The 19,376-nt window shown below is 36.8% G+C and overlaps 1 protein-coding gene across 9 annotated transcripts in view; it reads right to left on the reverse strand.

Moving 5' to 3' along the window:
* Nucleotides 1-7,649: 7,649 nt before the first annotated feature.
* GRIA4 (glutamate ionotropic receptor AMPA type subunit 4) overlaps nucleotides 7,650-19,376 on the reverse strand; it is a 392,195-nt gene continuing 380,468 nt past the window's right edge. For 4 of the 9 annotated variants that reach the window (XM_073239343.1, XM_073239345.1, XM_073239347.1 and 1 more), the window contains 3 exons: nucleotides 14,954-15,068; nucleotides 12,620-12,754; nucleotides 7,650-8,760 (listed from right to left, as the gene is read on the reverse strand). In XM_073239343.1, coding sequence (XP_073095444.1) covers nucleotides 8,596-8,760; nucleotides 12,620-12,754; nucleotides 14,954-15,068 — 415 coding nt within the window. In that variant the 3' untranslated portion in view covers nucleotides 7,650-8,595. Of the gene's footprint in view, nucleotides 8,761-12,506; nucleotides 12,755-14,952; nucleotides 15,069-19,376 lie in introns of those variants that run through there. The other 5 variants (XM_073239348.1, XM_073239344.1, XM_073239349.1 and 2 more) reach the window with 5 other exon arrangements.

The raw sequence follows: 19,376 nt of genomic DNA on the forward strand, positions 1-19,376 counted from the left end.
TCAAGTGGTGGGCTGTTAACCTGTGTTTTACGTGGAGACTAGGGTGCAGAAGAGTTTTTCTCAGTGTTTTCTATTTGTCCCATAAGCATTAGTTATTGCTTCACACCTTTGCCACAGTAGAGACCTCTCTCCATGTTCTTATCCTGTCCCATCTGTAGTAGACAGGTGTTGCCTTTTAATCAGTACTGTGGTGGGAACAAGTTTAGATTTTCTATCATGGTTGTCTGGCATCTGTCATAAGCAGACAGTTTTTTCTTTGGCCTTGAGGGTGAGACTTTCTTGTATTCTTTTCCGTTCATCTCCAAGCGGCAAAGCTGTGGTCCATCTTGGGTGACAAATTCCTGGCTTTCACCAGCAAGAGTAGACGTCAACATGATATTGGTGTAGGATCTTGGGCTCAATTTCCTTTCCCTCCCATAAAGGGAGAGCATCAATAACTTCAATAATTGTCATGAAGGCAAAAGGCAGCATTTGCTGCCCCTCCTCTAATAGCCTGAGACTTTGATTTGTTCAAGGAAAAGGTCTGGGAATCAGGCAGGGCATTTTGAGTTTTCCTCCATTATGTGCTGTTTGCCTCACGTACACCTGCTCCACCTAAGGAGTCTCTGTCCAGTGTTCCACCCTGCCCCTAATTTTTCTTCTAAACACTGAGTGAAGGGTCATGAAAAAGAACTTGCAAGTGAATTTGAATTCTCTTGGTCCAGGGTCCTCAGCTGTTTCAAACTGACATAATAGTCAACACTTGGCCTTTAATAATTTGTTGATATTTTAGCTGAACTATTCTTACCCACTTTGTTACTGCCAGTAGAACATCACCTCCTCTCTCCTGAAAGTGTGAAACTCTTGGTGTATCCCATCTCTTCTTGAGGGATTTATCCTTCTTTGGATTTCAGTTTACTTAGGTACTATTAGCAATTTCCTGAATTGCACAAGAAAAATTATAATTTTGTAGATTATTTGGATTCATTTCATTTAGTGTGAAATTGACTTTTTATAGCTTTCTATTTCCCAGGCAGATGTAGAAAACCAAGGCTATACAAATGAAATAAATACTGTTTTGTTTATTGAGCTCCAATTACCCAGGGCTGTTATTCAATTTATAAATATTCATTTTCAATCTCACAGCAACATCAATGCTAGATATTCTTGTTCCCATTTTACATATGAATCAGCAGGCTTGTTCCACAGGCCAGAGTAAGTACCAGAATAAAGATTTACATTTAGTTTTGTCTAACTCTAAAGCTCAAAATTAGTTCCTCCCTCTACTCATTGGTGTCTCTGTAATCAGCCTGGGGAGATAAAGTGGGGATATTTGTAAAAGTAATCTTGTAACAATGGTATGAATGCTGTTACAGAAGTGAGCATAGGACTCAGAGAAATAAAAGAGAGGGATCTCCAAACTTAAAGAATAAAGAATATCCAACTAAGGAGATGGTTTCTTAGAATGCTTTTTAGTGGAATTAGGCATAGGGGACAGATGAGATATGCCACATTTTGTGTTTACGCAGCTTCTTTTGAATATCTTCTTATATTTGTTTTCAACATATGCTCCCTTAAGGTGGAAGCCAGTATTTGGTTCCTGTGCCTCCCTTGCCCCTAGGTCACAGGCAACTTAGCACCGCCAGTCATATGTTACTGCCTGAGGTTTGAATTGGAAAGAGGCCATGCATGGAGCCCTTTTCCTGAGAAGGTCATAGAGCATGCTGGGGAAAGGGAGGCACCCCTCTTTCAGAGACAGTACAAACAGAAGTCCTAGCAGCAGCGTTCATTGCTCAAGTATCCTTGTTCTGGTTTATGCATCCACTGGAAGTTAGACCTGGTTTGGGGGCAGAACAGTGATGTAATTTGGTATTGATTTTGGCTGCTTTGCCTTAAGGCCTGATGCTCTGTCTCTCCCAGAGATTCTGTAAGCTATTTAATATGCACTAATGAATTAACCTTTTGCTTACTTGAGCTAGTGTGGGTTCTGTTGTTCGCAGTTAGCGACCCTGTCTGAAACAGGGGCATTTCCGGTACAGATAATAACTGGCAACATTTAGAAGGGAAAGAACATGAAGTGTTCTGCAAGCTGGAGCTGTGAGCAGTGACTTGGTGTCCCTGTGGTGGAGACCAGCGGAGAGGAGGTACTGACAGCCACCATATGATGGACACTGAGTTAATTTATCAGGAAGGTAATTTTTTTGCCTTAGGAAAATCGCTCTGGCAGCCATGTGGAAAGTGGACTAGAGGGAGTTACAAGTGAGACAAGAAGCAAGAAGACCTGTTAGAGACAATTGAACTCTAGTGAGAAAGTATGAGTCACTGAATTAAGTCAGTCATAGTATGGATGAAGAGCATGGGATGATATTTAAGATGTTGACTGATTGGATGTGAGAATGGTCTACTACCATTGATCTAATCTCCCAAATTAGAAACATGGCAATCTTCTAGAATGATGAAAAGGGGTTCTAGAAGATTGCCATGTTTCTAATTTGGGAGATTAGATCAATGGTAGTGCCACTCACTGCAACAGGGATTATAAGAGGAATTAGGGATACAGAGGAAAAGATGAAGAGTTTGGCATGTTGTGACTGAGAATTAAAAAAGAGGTAACAGTACAAAATAGGACATCTGGTACTAGAGTGGAAGGTAGAGATTTCTGAGTTAATAATATATAGATGACAGCAGACATCTTGACAGTAAAATCAAGCAGGTGGCGTATGTCCTATAAGAGAAAGGGGCAGAGGATAGAACCTTGGGTAATATCAAGTGTAACATTTGATTGGAAGAAAAGGGGAACATAAAATATAGAGAATGAATAAAGAGAGGGGTAGGGAAAAAGATAAAGAATGAAGAGATCAGTTAGTTTAGTTCCACACTGAAAATGTTTAGCTAACGTGACTACAAAATGTTTTTTGATGGACATTTTGGTGAAGTAATGGAGCCTAATAAAGGGGTTAAATGGGGGATTAAAGACCACTCTTCTCAGTAACTAAGGTATGAAGGGAAGGGGCAATTAGTTATCTGGGGAAGGTGAAGGGGTAAATGATCATAAGGTCTGCTGCATGGCTATTGGTATGTGCAACTTAAATAAAGACCAATGGGAAGTGAAGGAACTGCAGGGATAGGGCATAAATGAAGGTCAATCTGCATTGACCCTGAAGTTGCTTAAGATGATACTAGAACTTGGAGTGCAATGGAGGAATAAAGCAAATGCCACAGTGCTTGGTGGATGTGAAACAACGACAGAGAGATCAGCCGACAAAATGGACAAAATGGGCATTCAACTTCCCACTGCTTCCTAAGTAGGCAGTGCGTTTTGACAGCATGGTTTGATGACACACACTTCAAAGAGGAGGGATTTTTCTGTGTGGGGGCAGAGATGTAACTGTAAGGATTGCCATTCCTTTGCCTTCTAAATTTGTGTCATATGGAGAGATGATATCAGGGGACTGGACAATGTCCTGGGGAGAGGTTGAGGGTGTTGGGAGTTTCCCTACTTTTTACTGAGGGCACTAGGGAGAATGGTGGTAAGGTCAGGGAGAGAAGGAAGCAGTAGGAAGATGAATGGAGAGAATTTGAGAAGCACAGAATTCTTGAGAGAGGAGAATGTGATACAATAGAGATTGTTGGTATAATTTCCATGTGAGGCTGTGATCACGGATGCCATGGATTTAAGGCCTCCTGGATGGAGCATCAGAATGCAAAGTGAAACTCAAGATAGAGCATCACCATTTCCTGTGTCGGTCTGAGGCCCAAAGATTCAGAAGCCACCTGGTCTGGCAGTAGTCTTGGAAGATTAATGGTGCTGGCAGATTTTTAATTATGCTTAGATTTAAAACAGAATAGTGGTGGGAAGTATGGTTCTAAGAAATTTTCAGGCAGATGGAATTAATCAATTCCAACTTTCTAGAAGTTTGAAACAGCATCAGTTTTAGGTCATTGAAGAATTAATTCAATCTTTAGATGGAGTCAGTGTTAGTCTAACTTGTTCCAAATTCCTCTGTGTTAAAAAACGTTAAAAGCAATCACATTTATGCTGGGAAATTAGATCTGAGGAGCTCACAGTTTCTGTATAGGCAATGATCACTAATTTTTTTAGAGGGTCTTCACTCATTCATTCCTTTATTTAGTCAATCATTCAATCAGATATTGAAACTTTGATTGCCAGTCAGAAATTACTTTCTACAGACAAAATTTTCAGTCATTACTGAATGTTTAGGAACTTTAGAAATGCTGGTGAAATACACAAATTCTGGATAGGAAATCATGGGAATCCACCACTTAAACCAGCTCTCTTTGTGTTTGGGACTACAGGATTACAAAACTCCTAACTAATTCCTTCACTCAAGCCACGAATTAGGCAATATAAATTAACAGAATATTTATTTAATGATCTTGTATGTCATAAATAATATCTATGTTTTTTGCTTATTTTGTTGTTTGTGAGACATTGCAGTCAGCACAGGTGGCTAAAATCATGTCTGTCTTCTGGAGGACCTTTCAGCCTGCCATCTTCTTCAGACCCAAAACAATTGAAGGAACTTTCATTCTTGCATGTGGAAGGACAAGCCCCAGTCTAGATTTCTACACATATCTGTCGGAAGGAAAAAACTTACATTAGGATTATTTCTGGCCTAGCATCAACTTAAACATGGGACTTAGAATTTCCTCCTTGACTCCCTCCTTTAACCTGGAAAATTTGTGTGCAGGTCCTGGGAAGAGGAATACATCAAACATTATGGAAGAATCCCGTATCAGACATTCCTGTTCCCATACACTCCTTCGGCTGCCCAGGAAAATCCTACTGGCCTTTTGCCTGGCTTTCTGCTTTCTTAATATCTCTTTCCCATTATCTTTTATTTTTCTTTATTCCTCTGCCCATATTTCCCCAGAAAGTAAATAAGGACAAAGCAGGTTAACCGAATAAACAGGTTATTCTTATTTTGTGGAAAGTAATTTAATCTCCATTGTCTTTTGAGATATAATTTCCAAATCTCATCTCTTGCTCATAATTTGTCAAAATCTTTTCCAAAGAACAGTTTTCTGTTGAAGACCCTACTGGTACTAGCTGTTTAGAAAATATGTAAACATACCACCCACCTATTACATTTGTATTTGGTCTTAAGTGCTCCAGCCTGGTAGACTATCTGAAATTTAAACCCATTTATAAATGTGCATAAGATACACTTTTCACACAGCATCATATTAATAAGATTAAAGCAAATGATTCTGCACAGTTTAAATTGTATGTTCAGAAACTCCCTGGGTATCACTTCTAATTTAGTCCTTATTCCTATTAGCACTTCACTGGTATTGCAAATTGGGATACTCTGTTTCTGGGAAAATTGTTAGACCATGTGGTCACTGATACTGACTTAATAGGTAAGTTGTGTCTATACATTGACAAATATATGTTTACATCTATTGTGTGCTATGCCTTAGGAAAACGGAATAAACTGACAGCCAACAGATGACAAGATGGGGGTGGGAGGCATGGGGGGGCGGGGGAAGGAGGGGCACAGCCTGAAGCAAGTACAGTAACAGTGGGGCTGGCATTTTTTAATTAGTTGCTGTAGAATTGAGTGGACCAAAGTGGTTTTCCTGAGGGTTCTTTATATCTTTCAAATGTGGTCATTGTATGCGTTTAACTAGCTGACATAGCTTCAAAATGAGCTTTGCCTGTTATGTTCAGGAAATTCTGCACTGCATGGTGATCATGCTTGTTTGATATTTGTGTTCTTTACTTTATGGAATTAAGTGTTTTTAATAAAATGTTTTTAACTTAGCCTAAATATAAATGTTTTAAAATGACATTATAGCATTTCCTCAGATAGGAGTCCAGATAGACATATTTTTTAACTGATGTCAAATTAAAAATTTTGTTTTTGGCAAAATTATTCCTCAAGAAACAGAAATTCAACTACACAACACTATCACTAATATTGAAATAAAACTATAAGAGATATAATTACTTAATTTTTTATCACTAATACACTCTGGGACTTAAATGAAAGATACCTTTAGAAGTTTGGCTAAAATACAAACCAAAACCCTGTTTTGGTTAATTTAATTACCTATGACAAGGAATAACTTCTCATTTGATCAGAAAATCCATCAGGCCACTATTTTTGACTTTTTAGCCATTCCTTCCAGTAATTAGACAACATGGTGAAATCAGCCAACCTTTGACCTTCCTTTTGACTCACTATGTACGTAACAGACACTCTAGGGACTGTTGATGAGGAAAGATGTTGCCTTTCTGTGTCTGCTTAATTAAATTAATTCAGTTCAATTCATTCATTCATTCAACAAATATTTATTAAGCACCTACAATATGCCAGGCACTGTGCTGGGTGCTGGGAATACAACTGTGAACAAGATAGACACAGTCCCTGCCCTCAAGGAGCTTACAGTCTAGTAGTTATACAGACAAGTACACAGGCAATTACGATGCAGTACGGCAAGTGCTGTGACAGGGAGAAAACTTTAGGAGGGCACCTAACTCAGTCTCACAGGTAGGGGGTAAGGGACAGTCATGGAAATCTTCCAAGGACAGGTAAAATTTGAGTACTGAAGGGTGAGTGCAAGTTAGGTAAAGCGGAGATGATGAAGAGTGACAGACCTAGGAAATAATAAATACAATGTCCTGTGTGCTGTGTTTGGAGGTTTATTTGTGGGCTGGAGAGGTTGGGTAGGGGTGAGGAAAGTCATGGAAGAGATAAGTAAGGACCAGATCATAAAGGAGTTCATTTGCTCTGCTCTAGAGCTTAACATTTTTCCTGAGGGAAGTGTGTGTGTGTGTTACTATGTATGCACTTTTTAAGATTGCCTTCACTGCAGCACAGAGATTGAAAGGGGAATGGCCATCCTGAGAGCTGAAGCAAGGTGGTAAGTCCTTCAGCTTTTCCAGCTTCATCTTCCATGATAGCACACCCCACGCCCTCCCCAGCCCCTCCTGCCGCACACACTCCTTAAAGAGCTGCTGACATACACTCCCTTGGCCACCGCTTGCCTGCACGTAAGACTCCTAACACCATCACCACCTATGAAAATTCAGCTTTTCCTTCAAGACCATACTTGCAAAAATCATCCTATCTTGTGCTTTCTGCCAGGATCTCTAAGTATTGTGATGTTTATCTGTAGTATAGTAGTTATTTATTATTTCAAATGACCCAAAACTTCTTTTGAGCCATGTTCATTTAATACATACAGGACATAAAATGATTTTTTTTAAAGTAAAAATGGGTATAGTTTTCTTCACAATTTCCAGTTGAAAACAAGGTCTAGTATTTCTTGCCTACCAAAAACTATTATATTATTAGTGCCTTCCTTCAAAGGAGTTTAATGGAATAATGGCAATGGAGGGAGAAGCCCAAGAGACACATTATTTTATGCAACAAAATACAGTCAAGTAAAATTTCAACACACAATTACAGGATATGTCGCTGTGATGACAATGAATCATTCCCCAATTCAAATACTCCATCTTTGACAACTTAGCCTACTAACGAGGCAATAGAAAGAAGGTAGCGCAGTACACAAAAACAATAAGGGCTAGTTACATTTTCCAATATGGACCACACTTGACTTCTAAAATCCCTCCTATACTCTTACAATTTCTCAAATAACTTTTGTAATGATAAGAAAAAAACCTTAAGCTTTGTAGATATTGTAAGAACATCTGTTGTTTTATTCTTTTTGGTGGGTACAAAAAGCACAATTTTGTACACAGAACAAGATTATAAATAATACCAATAACATGAGTGACCCGTAGTCTCTTTTGATTCCATATTGCAGACCAATGAGCTTATGTTCACGATGTCTTCCTTTTGTTTTGCTCCTGGCAGTGAGACGAATGCAATCTGTGGACACTGAATCATGTGGCAGGGTAAAGGTTACAGCAAACAAGGAGATGACCAACAACTTTTATTAAAAAAAGTCTCTAAAGTTTACATCAATTATTGCAATGTATTGTTCCCTAAGATGGTTAGAAAAAAGAATTGTGTTGTCCTCTACCGAATTTACATCAGTTAAAAAAGCAAGCAGATTTCAGTATTTGTTTTCTCCCAAGTAAGTGTAAATACTGCCTTTAAATTTTTTCACAGGCTTTACATGTTTGTTTATTATTTCCTTATTACCATTTAGTGCGTTGTTTCCTCAGCTGGATAGTCTTCCATTGGCTGTATGGGTGTTCCGGAGATACAGGTTAGCATGTTTACGGACTTCTCCAACATCTGATCCACTGAGGCAAAGACCAAGGCCTTCTGAGCAAGAACTTCACAGTTTCGTGCGCTAACTTGCAAGTCTGATTAGTTTAAATCCACTGGAGTGAAATTTGTTGTGTTAATACACCCGTCCCAGCTTCCTCCCCCCACCCACTCCCCGAAAAAAACATAAATTGTGAGTTTTCCTGATATAAAATCTGAGTTTGGGTTCCCGAGCTGAGCTCATGCACACGTTGCTGCTGCTGACGTCCGGCGCGTTAGGAAGTACTTCCAGCTCTCAGCTGAAGGATCATTTCGTTAAGACCCGCGCTGGGCGTGTCTCTCAGGACTGCATTTCCATCAGTCACCAACACAGTTTAATTAAGGCACTCAGTTATGTTTTTGGTTATTATGGTAGGTCCGATGCAATGACAGCCAATCCTGAACTCTGTCTGATGGTGGTTCCAGTGTGTACAGCCTTTGGGCAGTCGGGCGTCAAGACTCGGCCGTTTTCACCCACACTCCCAGTGATGGATAATCTGGCTTTGTTTCTTATGGCTTCGGAAAAGGTAAGCTGGGTTGCATGGAAAAGAAACAGAAAGAATGTGGAGTGTTACAATATTACTGTTTCTCCCAACAAAACACGACACAACAAACACTGAAAAATATCAATAATTAGACATCTGCATTTTTTTCCATATTCTTTTGGTCATATAAAAATTGCTTGTTACAGGAAAGGAAAACTCAGCTGCACTGAAGAACATCCCAGCCTCAAGTTTGTGGTCCTACCTGTTTGAGAACAAATTCTAAAACCATAAATCTAGGTTTTGTTTGGCAAATGGGTAGGACACATCTTTTAACTGGTTGCATTCTACACCCTAGTACTTCTAGTCCAGCTTAAAAGCTCCTTTAAGTTTGACAACACTCTATTTGAATCTTTTTTTCTTGTTAGAAAATGTCCTTACAATATTGTGATTACACTCAAAATTTGGATGAATTGTCTAAACAAAATATATATATATACATTGACTATTCATGATAGATATTCCTGTTTTCAGAACACAGATCTATCCACACTTACATTCATTCACACCAGTTAATGACATGACCCAGAACGAACAGTTAGTGACATAAAGTTCATTCTCTGGAAGTTAAGGCTCATCTTTTAAGAAGCTTTAAGTGTTTGAAGGGGGTGCACTGAAAGAGGCCATGTTTCAATACCTTGTGAATGGTCATCACTGGGGGACTTCCCAGATTGAGGTTATGGGGTCAGGTCTCTGAAATCCTTGTTAAATTTCTGTTCTCTGTCATGTTAGGTAGCAGATAATAGTATTACTCAGAGGAGAAAAAGGCAGTGCTATTATGTAAGTCTAATACTATTAATTCATTGCCTTTGAATTCTTTCTAGTAGTGAAATATTAATGTTAACTCAGAGGAAAATAAGGCAAATGAGATATTCCTGAAGTTTGTTATGGTTTAGATAATAACCACCTCATAACTCATAATGCATCTTGATTCTCTGTTGTGAACTTAAGTTTACCTAATTCTTTAGGAATTCCATACCTATATTTATTCTGCCCTGGAACTTAAATATTAGAATAGTTGTGTATTAAATAATGAAATTAATCATTGAATTATAAAATGTTATAATGAAAAGGTTTAGAGATCAGGTACCCTGGTAACTTCAGAAAGTTTAAGCCAACTTGCTAGTTAACGACATATCTGTGATAAAAACCAAGGTCATTATCATATTTTTGCCTTAGTGAACCATCGCAAAAATTAATACTACCTTTATAATCCTAAACAGGAAAGATTCCATGTACTCTCAAGTAATCTCTCCTATAGATTAATGCAACTGAGGACATTCATTAATAAATCTTTGACAGCTCTTCATCTTCTCTTTAAATCTTAGCATCTCAGTTCTTATCATCCTTCTTTCCTATACATACAACACCTATTTCTTCCATAAAATGTCATTTCTCATCATTTTAATGCAAACCCATTGAGATTGCTCAAACAGGAAAACTTGTTTAAAAATTCACAGATGGTCTGTTTCTGGCTGGATTGTTGTGGCTAATGGCTGTGACCTTCACTGTATGTGGTCCCATGAGGGATGATCACTTTTAGAGTAAATATACTTTTAGAATAAATATACTCTAAAAGTGGTTTACTCTAAGTTTTTAGGTTTTGTTTTTGAGCTTCTGAGACAGTATTTTCTAAATTATTAATCATTTGCGTAGTTATGGCCAACTGGGATTTTAAAAGGAAAAAGCCATTTTATATAAGGGAGTATAATAAATATGGAAGCTACTTACTCTTAAGTCTTCTCATAGGTGGAGATCATTTCATTTACCTTGAATGCCATTAAGTCTTGTTAAAAGTCATGGATATGAAGGTTTGCTTTTTATTTGAAACTTACTGTCTTTAAAGTTCAGTCCCAGCTCTAAAGGCAATTCATGTGAAGATCTGCAATACCAGGTTCTGACCCCCAAAACATTATTACATGTAAATTATATGTACATAACCTAGGAATGTATATCTCTTTCAGTAATTTCCCAGATCTTTGTAATGTACTGGCATCCATTAGTGTTTCTTTCTAGAATTTTATATTCTTTTTCTTTGTTTTGCTTTCCTTACCCTTGGACCTTGCTGATGGCTGGAATGCCATGTCAAAGAAAAGTTAGTTTTAATGAACTAGGAAAAAAAACCCAACAACCTTTTAAAAGACGTATTATAAAATTCACCTCAGAATGAAATAAAAATAACTGGCCCTGAAAACTTGTCAGGTATTGTTTTTCTCAGTTTGGAAAACTCTCCTCAATTCTGTCAATATTAAGATGAAAGCATTCGTATTAGGGCCAAGAGCCCTTGACATCCTAGTTTGTTGTTTGCTATTAGAAGACATGCTCAAAACATTTGGATCTGAGTGAAATGAGGGTTCTGTTCTTAGTAGTTTTCCACATTTTGGTGGGAAAGAACCACTTTGGGCTTATCTATGTGCAGTTATATTCAATCATTGATTTCTAGGTTATGAGTAAAAGCAATTAGAGCTTGGTAAAAAGAGATGGCTTTTGTTGTTTGTTTTAAAATACAAGTATTTCAGTAGCTTTTATGTAAATAAATAAATCAAGCATGTTTACCTACTATAACTGCAGATGTACGCTTAGGAAAACTTTTGTAGGTTTTTGACTTTAGGGTGCCTCAAGCTCTGAATGTCCCTTGTGAATTCAAAGGCTCATTTATCATTGTAATCAGAATGAGCAGCCTGTTCAGTTGGCTATTATATATAATTTTAGAAAATGGGTTTTGGAGGCCTGATTTTAGGAAGAACAATAACAAATGCTTTCAGATTTTATTATAAAACCACTTTCTGTCATTAGAGGAAAAACATAGTGGTCATTTAGATTCTTGAAAAATTATCTCCATCTCCTATATTTCACTAACTACTTACAATTTTTTATTGTGACATGATGAGAGGATATAAGTGGGGCTGATCTGGCTTCCTTAAAAGTGATTGAAATTTTTTAAAAAGTCCATAATAACTCACTGCAATTTTTATCTTTTACTGCATCCTTCCTAAAGAACACATATTTGCTGGTATCTCTGATGGAGAAACTGCTATATTGCCTTAAATGCCTATTCACCTTAGTGATACTGTGTACATAAAAGTTGAATTTCGTTTAATAAATATGAATGTAGGCAGTGTTCTGATTATCATTACTGCCTAAAGGTCTGGCTCAAGGACTGTTGTCAGATGAACAAACAACAGCGTTTTACCCTTTAGAAATACAGAATGATGGCTAATGTAAAACAGATTAGAAGAGAAACTAAAATTTGTTGAGCACTTACTATGTGCTTGGAGCTTATTTATATATTGTTTGTCAAAAACAAATAATCTTACCAAAAATAGGCATCTAAGATTTGATTATTTGAAACAGGTTTTATGCTTATTTTGTTAGCATGTACCCTAAAATTGGATTGTTCCAGAGAAGATTAGCCTGGTCTGTGTAAAAGGAAACCCATATCTAATTTCCAATTTCTCCCAAATTTGGGGTAGAATATACTGTTTAAATCATGTCATGGAGCAATTCCAGAGTTTTGTTTTGTCTCTCTGACCCTTTCAATGCAGATATCTATTGGCAACATAAAGTTTCAAACAGTACATCTGCAGCCAAAGAAAACCGAACCACTTTGCACTGAAGTTTTCAAAAATATAAAGCTCTAATTAGAAGCAAGCAATACCACCACTGGACAGACAGGTCACAACATTGCATTTACAGGATGCATCACCCACTCACTGTAGTAAGCCCTAAGTCCTACCCCTAAATTTTAATACTTTCGGTTCCATATACGTTGTAACCTTCTCTATAGGTTGCTAAATTCTGGGTATTCTGCGAGGAAGTTGGGTTAAAAGTCTGTGCACTCTTTGCCACCTTCATTCTCTTCGCCTCTGCCCTGGACTTGTAACAGAACTCTATCAGAGCCACGAGCATTGCCAAGCCCAAGCCGCCAACCAGAATGTAGAAGACGCCTGCTACGTTGCTCAGGCTCAAGGCGCTTGTCTTGTCCTGCGGGGAATAAAGACACTTCAGTTAACTGTGGAAATGCCACATCGGGAAGGTAAAAAAACACATGAAATCCAAACAGCTATTCAAAGTAAATGCTTAATTTAACCTAGGATTATTTATGTGTATAAATCACTGACGTAGGTTTATGGATTTAGGCATAAAGCTTATAGCTCTCTGGAGAAGTAAAATTATGATTACCAATAAATTGTATATGATTACATTCAATAAAATCTGTAACATTTTATCATTATTAAATATGCAATGAAAACCACTATACTTGGCCATATATATTTGTATATTTTACATATTTACACAGGGTGGCAGAAGTGGGCTTATTATTAAGTTTGAAAATGATGTGTTTAAAACCCAATTACATGGGAAGGGGAGTTCTTTTGGCTTTCCTGCCATTAAAACATACTTTTAATATGTAGATTGTTCTTGAATAAATCTAACTTGGTATTTCCTATTTAAGTAACTAAAGTTTTTTAAGCTAACCGTTTCACATTTTGTTTATCATTACTTTACCAAATGTATCCAAATAATTGCTTGGGTACATATCATTTGTTCTTTCAGTCACATCTGTATGGGAAATCTGGAAAGCGTTGCTTTTACATATTTTCTACTATTTAGGAATGATTATAAATGAATCACATTTAGGTAACTTTTTTAAAGATAGTTTTTAAAAATACACAAATTACCATGGTTAGTTGAGATATTAATTATATATGGACAAATTTTATAATTATTTTTATTGATTTAAAAACATGTTTCCATTCCCATTTAAAAATTCTTAATCAGTTAACATTTTAGACAGGCTATTCTCCAGAACTTAAGTATGCATATTGTCTCATAAGAAATTCAGAAATAGGCAAACATATGATTCGAAGATATTAAAACTCTAACAAGAATTCAGAATGTTTTCATAAATAAAGATGGCATATTATATAATGTTATTTGAAAAAGTAGTTTGGATAGACTACCTGCAGGATGTCCTGTGGCCATTATCTTCTCAGCAGTGTTTTGTGCAAAATGTGATTCAGACACTTAGTTTTATTAGGAGAGTGTGCTTAATTCAAAAGATGTACTACGTACTCTTCCACTTAGCCATGACATCAGCTGATTGGGCCACAAATTTAGGATAAATTCATTAAAAAAAAATAATCACTCAGAAAGTATTTAGGCTTCTCTGCCTTGACATAAGGACATGAGATAACTATTTCATTAATCGGCCAAGCTTGTCTCATTCCACTCTGGTTCAAAGGCAGAAAAAGTGATTAAAATATAAGGATAAGCCCTGAAAGTGATCAATTAACTTTGTCTCTGTCTTAAATTAATTGAGGCTCTCCTATTTAAGCCAGTCACTTGTTTAGTGTCTTAGAATAACAGATACATAAATTTTTCTTTTTAAAAGAAGACACAGAAAAAAAAGAAGATTTCAAATCTCAACTAGAGCTCCCAGGCACTGTCATTATATTCTACTAATTTGTGCAGGTATTTAGATTCATTGATAAATTGTTACATTTTTTACACTATTTTCATTTGTATTCAACATAATCAGGCCTATAGTTTCCTTCATTGCTCTAAAAAGAATTTATGAGTAAGAGATCTTAGAACTTGAGGATATTATTCATAAACACAGATTTATTACAATAATTTTGATAGAATAGAATTGGAAGTTTTACTCTGTTTATCTGTCAGCACAAAAATAAAATAGGGCCTCTTTAAACGAAAGTGGAATGCTTGGCAATGCAGTGACAAAAGACTGAACCTCAGAATAAGATATATTTAATATTTAAAATCTCCTTTAACCAGATGACCACTGATCAATTTCCCATTTCCTGTTTTGAGAATACAGTCATTCTTGAAATAGATTTCATGGTCTTTGCCTCCAAAATAAAATCCTAACCAAAAAGCACTACTTTTATTAGTGGTACATAAGTTTGAGACTAATATAAGGAGCTGTATTATTTTATCTATTTTTGCAGTTTATTTGAGTTTATTTAAAAAGCTTTAAACCTGGGGAGCAGGTTGAAATTTCCTGAAAAGACAGTCTCTTTGGCTGAAATTTATGACATTAGCTTCTAACTTAGGCAGTGTAGCGAGAAATTCTGGGTTTTTACTATTTCCTTATACTTTGGACAAATGCTCCCGTTCACTGCTCTGTTACACAAGGGGAGGCCCCGAGCTGCAGCGACTGACCTTGCTTCCCGAGTCCTTGGCTCCGCATTCACCTTTATCGTACCACCATTTGTTTTTCAGCTTGTCTAAGACGCCTGCCTCACTGAGTTTCAAAACGGCAAGGTTTACAGGAGTTCTTCACGTGGAAAATAACATAAATAACATTATATATGTTATTTTATGTTATTCAAGTAAAACCACATTAGAATCGCATGGCAAAGTGACGGAGCAGAGGCCACAGTGGGTGTTATGTCTTGTACTGTAGGCCCAGGTTTAGAATCAGACATAAAACTGGGGCCTGCTCCGTCGCTTTAGGTAACAGGCACATACTGCTAGGGAGCAGTTTTAAATAAAATGTATGCAATTACTGTGAATCCAAAACTATTGGCATGGGTCGGGTTTCTGGAGCATTTACAATGTTCTCAACGTCAATGCTGGTGTCATTCAAAATTCAGAGGTTCCTTTTTTTTCCCCTTTCAAAATGAATGGGTGGCTGCAGGTTGACAGACAGACTTATATAAAAGCTAGATAGGACTGGTTTCATTTCTCATGTGTATTATGGCTCAGCTAGTGGAATTTTACATTATGCTATGAAAGTATGTCAACAGTGTCCATTATTAAGCTGGCTCCTTAACCACTCTGGTCCGGGCTCTAATTGAGAGAGGAAGGTGATTCAGGGGTTATTAACAAAGTGTCGCCTCATGCAGAGGAAGGTCTTTATTGAAACAAAAGTATAAACCATTAAAGCTTAAGCCCATGATGATATTTCTTTCAGAATTGCAGTATTTAATCTAAATGGTACCACTGTAATTTTCATCTGTCTTGAGTCTACCATATTAAATAGAGTTCAAGTATAAGGAGAAGTTACCATAATATATACTACAAATTCTTACCAACAAATACATGATAGGTTAGGAGTAACTAAGGTTTTTATAAACAAACTCCCTGTACTGTAAAACCCCATTTTTCTTTTCTACTATTCTTGAGTCTTTTAATATAGAATGTTAAATAAGGAATCTCTAGGAAGAAAAGGGTCAGTCACCACTCAGCATCAATGTTCCTAGGAATCTAAGAATTCTTCTGGTTTTTGTTCCCATCTGTGTATATAAAACGAAGGCTAAGAAAATTGAGAGAAAGCAGCGATTCCTGGTATCTCTTGTAGTGATTGTTTTTGTGGTTGGTTGGTTTTTCTTTTTTTGCTTTGATAAACATTCAGAGAGGGACTTGTTCGCATCCCTTCTGACATTTCTAAGCCTGCCACAATCACTTTGTGTGGCTGTATCTCGTAACGCCTCACTTCTAGGAAATGTTGACTGCATTTATAGAGAAACACAGCATGCACTGATTTGGTTCCCAGGGAATTAATTCTGTAAGCCTGTCTACACAACTCGGTAAATACATTAATAATGACAGATACCATTTATGCAGCATTTACTATGCACCAGGCACTGTTGAAAGCATTTTACATGTTTAGTTACTTTTATCACCTGCATTTTACAAAGGAGAAAACCAAGGTATAGGGATGTTAACTAGTCATTCAGCTAAGAAGTGGCTCAATCAGGATTTGTAATAGTCTGACTTCATAGCTTGTGCAATTAAAAACTAACAACAGAACTCAAGAAATGGAGGTCTGGTTAATTGAGTTTTCTGCTTCCTTTAAACTAAAACCCATTTCCTTTTTGGTTCTGTTGGTTCAAAAAAAAAGTTCCAAAAATATGTTTTTCTTTGTTTATATGATTTCCGAATACAATTTAATTTTTGCATTGAAGTTCTACAATCTTATAAGATTGTTCCATTTAAGAAGTGATATGCATTTGTCACATTCCTAGAATATTATATTGTTTTTTGGATTAAAATTTAACATGTCCATGCTTTAACACGTTTTACTAAAAGCTGAGTTTGGGGGTGAGGCAGGGTGAGGATTATGATTAATTCAGGTGCTGAGTTAATTTATCCCTATCTAGTTCTTATTATTTATATACCTCCAACCCATTTATGAAGTGATCATTACAAAACCACATACACCTCAGGTTAGCTGGCGAACTACAGACTCCTTGAGAACGGAAGCCACATCTCTTTCATCTTTGTAAGACAGTTTTTACCAGGGCAACTGACTCAGAGTGGATGCTCTGTAGAGTTGCTGTATTAAATTATTTTCAATCTAGAACAAGCCTCTTTGTTTAACTGATGCTGTAAGAGTTTCCAGGTACCCAGGCTAGCTCTCCATAGCCTTTTTAACATCCATGAAGGTACATTGTATTAGCCTATATTGGACTTCTTGATTGGGGTGCACTAGGAGGAGGAGTACTTGGTGCTGAAAAGAGAAGAAAAATGAAAGCACAGTTTGAAGTTACTCCTAGAAGGGAGAGTTGAAGGCAAAACTGTGGATTAGGTGAAGACCACCCATGGCTTACCTCTCTCCCTTCTTAAGGTACTACTCTCCCCACCCCCTGCAGTTTCCCACTGACTCTTTGTCCCTTCTGCTATCTACTCCAGTGGCCTAGCTTTTGAAGGTAACATTGAATTGGAATTTTTAATATATTTATTATTAATAATGGGCAGTTGGTGGAAGTCCGGTGCAGAGCAAGGAATATCCATTACTGGGAGATTCCTTCTCCAAGGTGCAGCTTCCTTGCTGATTTTTGCTTACCAGAGTATTTCTTCCTGCTTATGAATTTCTATTTCCACAACAATCCCTTTATTCTGGCACTGGTTTCCATGGCTGTGGTGAAGGAGAGTAGGCCATTTATAACACAATTTAAAGTCAGGAATGGATTGTATTCTTCAAAGTGCCAATTAAAAATGGGTATTGTGTGACCTAATAAAATTCCTAAAAAACACATTATTTAGTAATTACATTTACAGAAAAGATTTTTATGTGAATATCCATATCTAAGAGTGTACTTATTTTTTAAATACATAGAAGGAGAATAAGGTATAAAACAAATAGGAAAAAATCATAATTTCATAGATCATTGATGATTATAGGCATTACCAAAATTTCCAACTGGAACCAGGATTAAGCAAATCACATAAAAATTGGCATAAAATTCTGTGTATGGCTTGTGCTCAGACTAAACCATATCACATTAATCAAAGAGGAAAATAAGTTTTAGACATTGCAATAATATTTTTAAATTGGTTCATTATCAATTAATAAATTTCTGGTTATTTTATTCACAAGAATGGGTATGAATTTCTCACATCCCAATATTAACATTTTTAAAGGAGTGAGTTTTCAAACAAATGAATTTGTCTCCCCCAAATGATGCCTTTCCACTTGATTTCATTTAAGATGTAGGACATTTTCCCCTGCTTCTTAAATTTTTACATTTCATTGTGAAACTTTTTGGTCCAACACTTCCACGGTCAGTCTCATGCTCTGGAGACAGCTGTCTGGTGAGTGGGAATGCTCATTATTTTGCAGCCTTGGGTGGTGACCAGAAGCAGCTACAGTGACTCTAAATAGTTCAGCTCTTGATTACATTAAATCATAAGCTCCTTGTGGGAAAGGGCGGTGGTAATTCTCTTTCCCCACAATACTGCCACATGCCACATGCAGAAGCTTAATAATTTGCTGCTGAATGGAAGGCTGGAGAAGTCCTCTGTGGTTACAAACCTGTGAGTGACAGGTGGGTCAACTGTCTTCTCAGAGGAACCCATTCATGGATTGTCCAGATTTCCATCATTTTTCCCCCTTTCTCAGGTGAATCACTGTTGGGAAAGTTAGTTTTCTCCTACCATTTTGTATTTGAAAATCAGGTAACATCGATTTCAGCTTGCTGGTGCTGAGATGTCTGAATGTACATATTTCCCTTACACTGAACCAGCAGCATTTAATCATCTCTTCTACTTGGGCTTTACACTCAGCGAAGGCTTAAGAGCCTGCTGCATTCTCCAATTCAGCACTTTTCCTCATTTTACCTTTTTTTGAGGAAGAATCGGCCAAATGGGAGGGATGAGTGAAGTTTAAAAAGAAAATCAGTCACCTGATGAAGGTACAAAACAGAAATGAGAAAGCACCAACTGCCTCCTGGCAATTTACTTTTATCTAAGTTGGGTCAGGCCACTTAAACATCACCCTTTACTACAAATTTGGAGTAGGGCATTATTAACATTTAGGTTGTAACCACCTATTCTACTGGTGATAAATGTTACATCAATATACAATCTACTAGGAAGGTTTTACAGTATGAAAACAGAATTTCTGAAGGAAAATAGACCATACTGTAATATCATTTGGGGGGAACATTTTATGTCAATTTTTATAGTACTTTAGAAAATTACTGTTAAGATTTGAAATAACATTTTAGAATACTACTTTGTAGTTCATGTTAGTGAAAGTAATGTACCATATACCTATGAGAACAAGTAGTTTGATTTTTGAGAACTACAACATTAGATTCATATTCATTTTGTTTGGACAACAAATATTTACTTAGCA

The sequence above is a fragment of the Manis javanica genome, chromosome 6 (genome assembly GCF_040802235.1).
Source record: "Manis javanica isolate MJ-LG chromosome 6, MJ_LKY, whole genome shotgun sequence".
Taxonomy (NCBI): domain Eukaryota; kingdom Metazoa; phylum Chordata; class Mammalia; order Pholidota; family Manidae; genus Manis; species Manis javanica.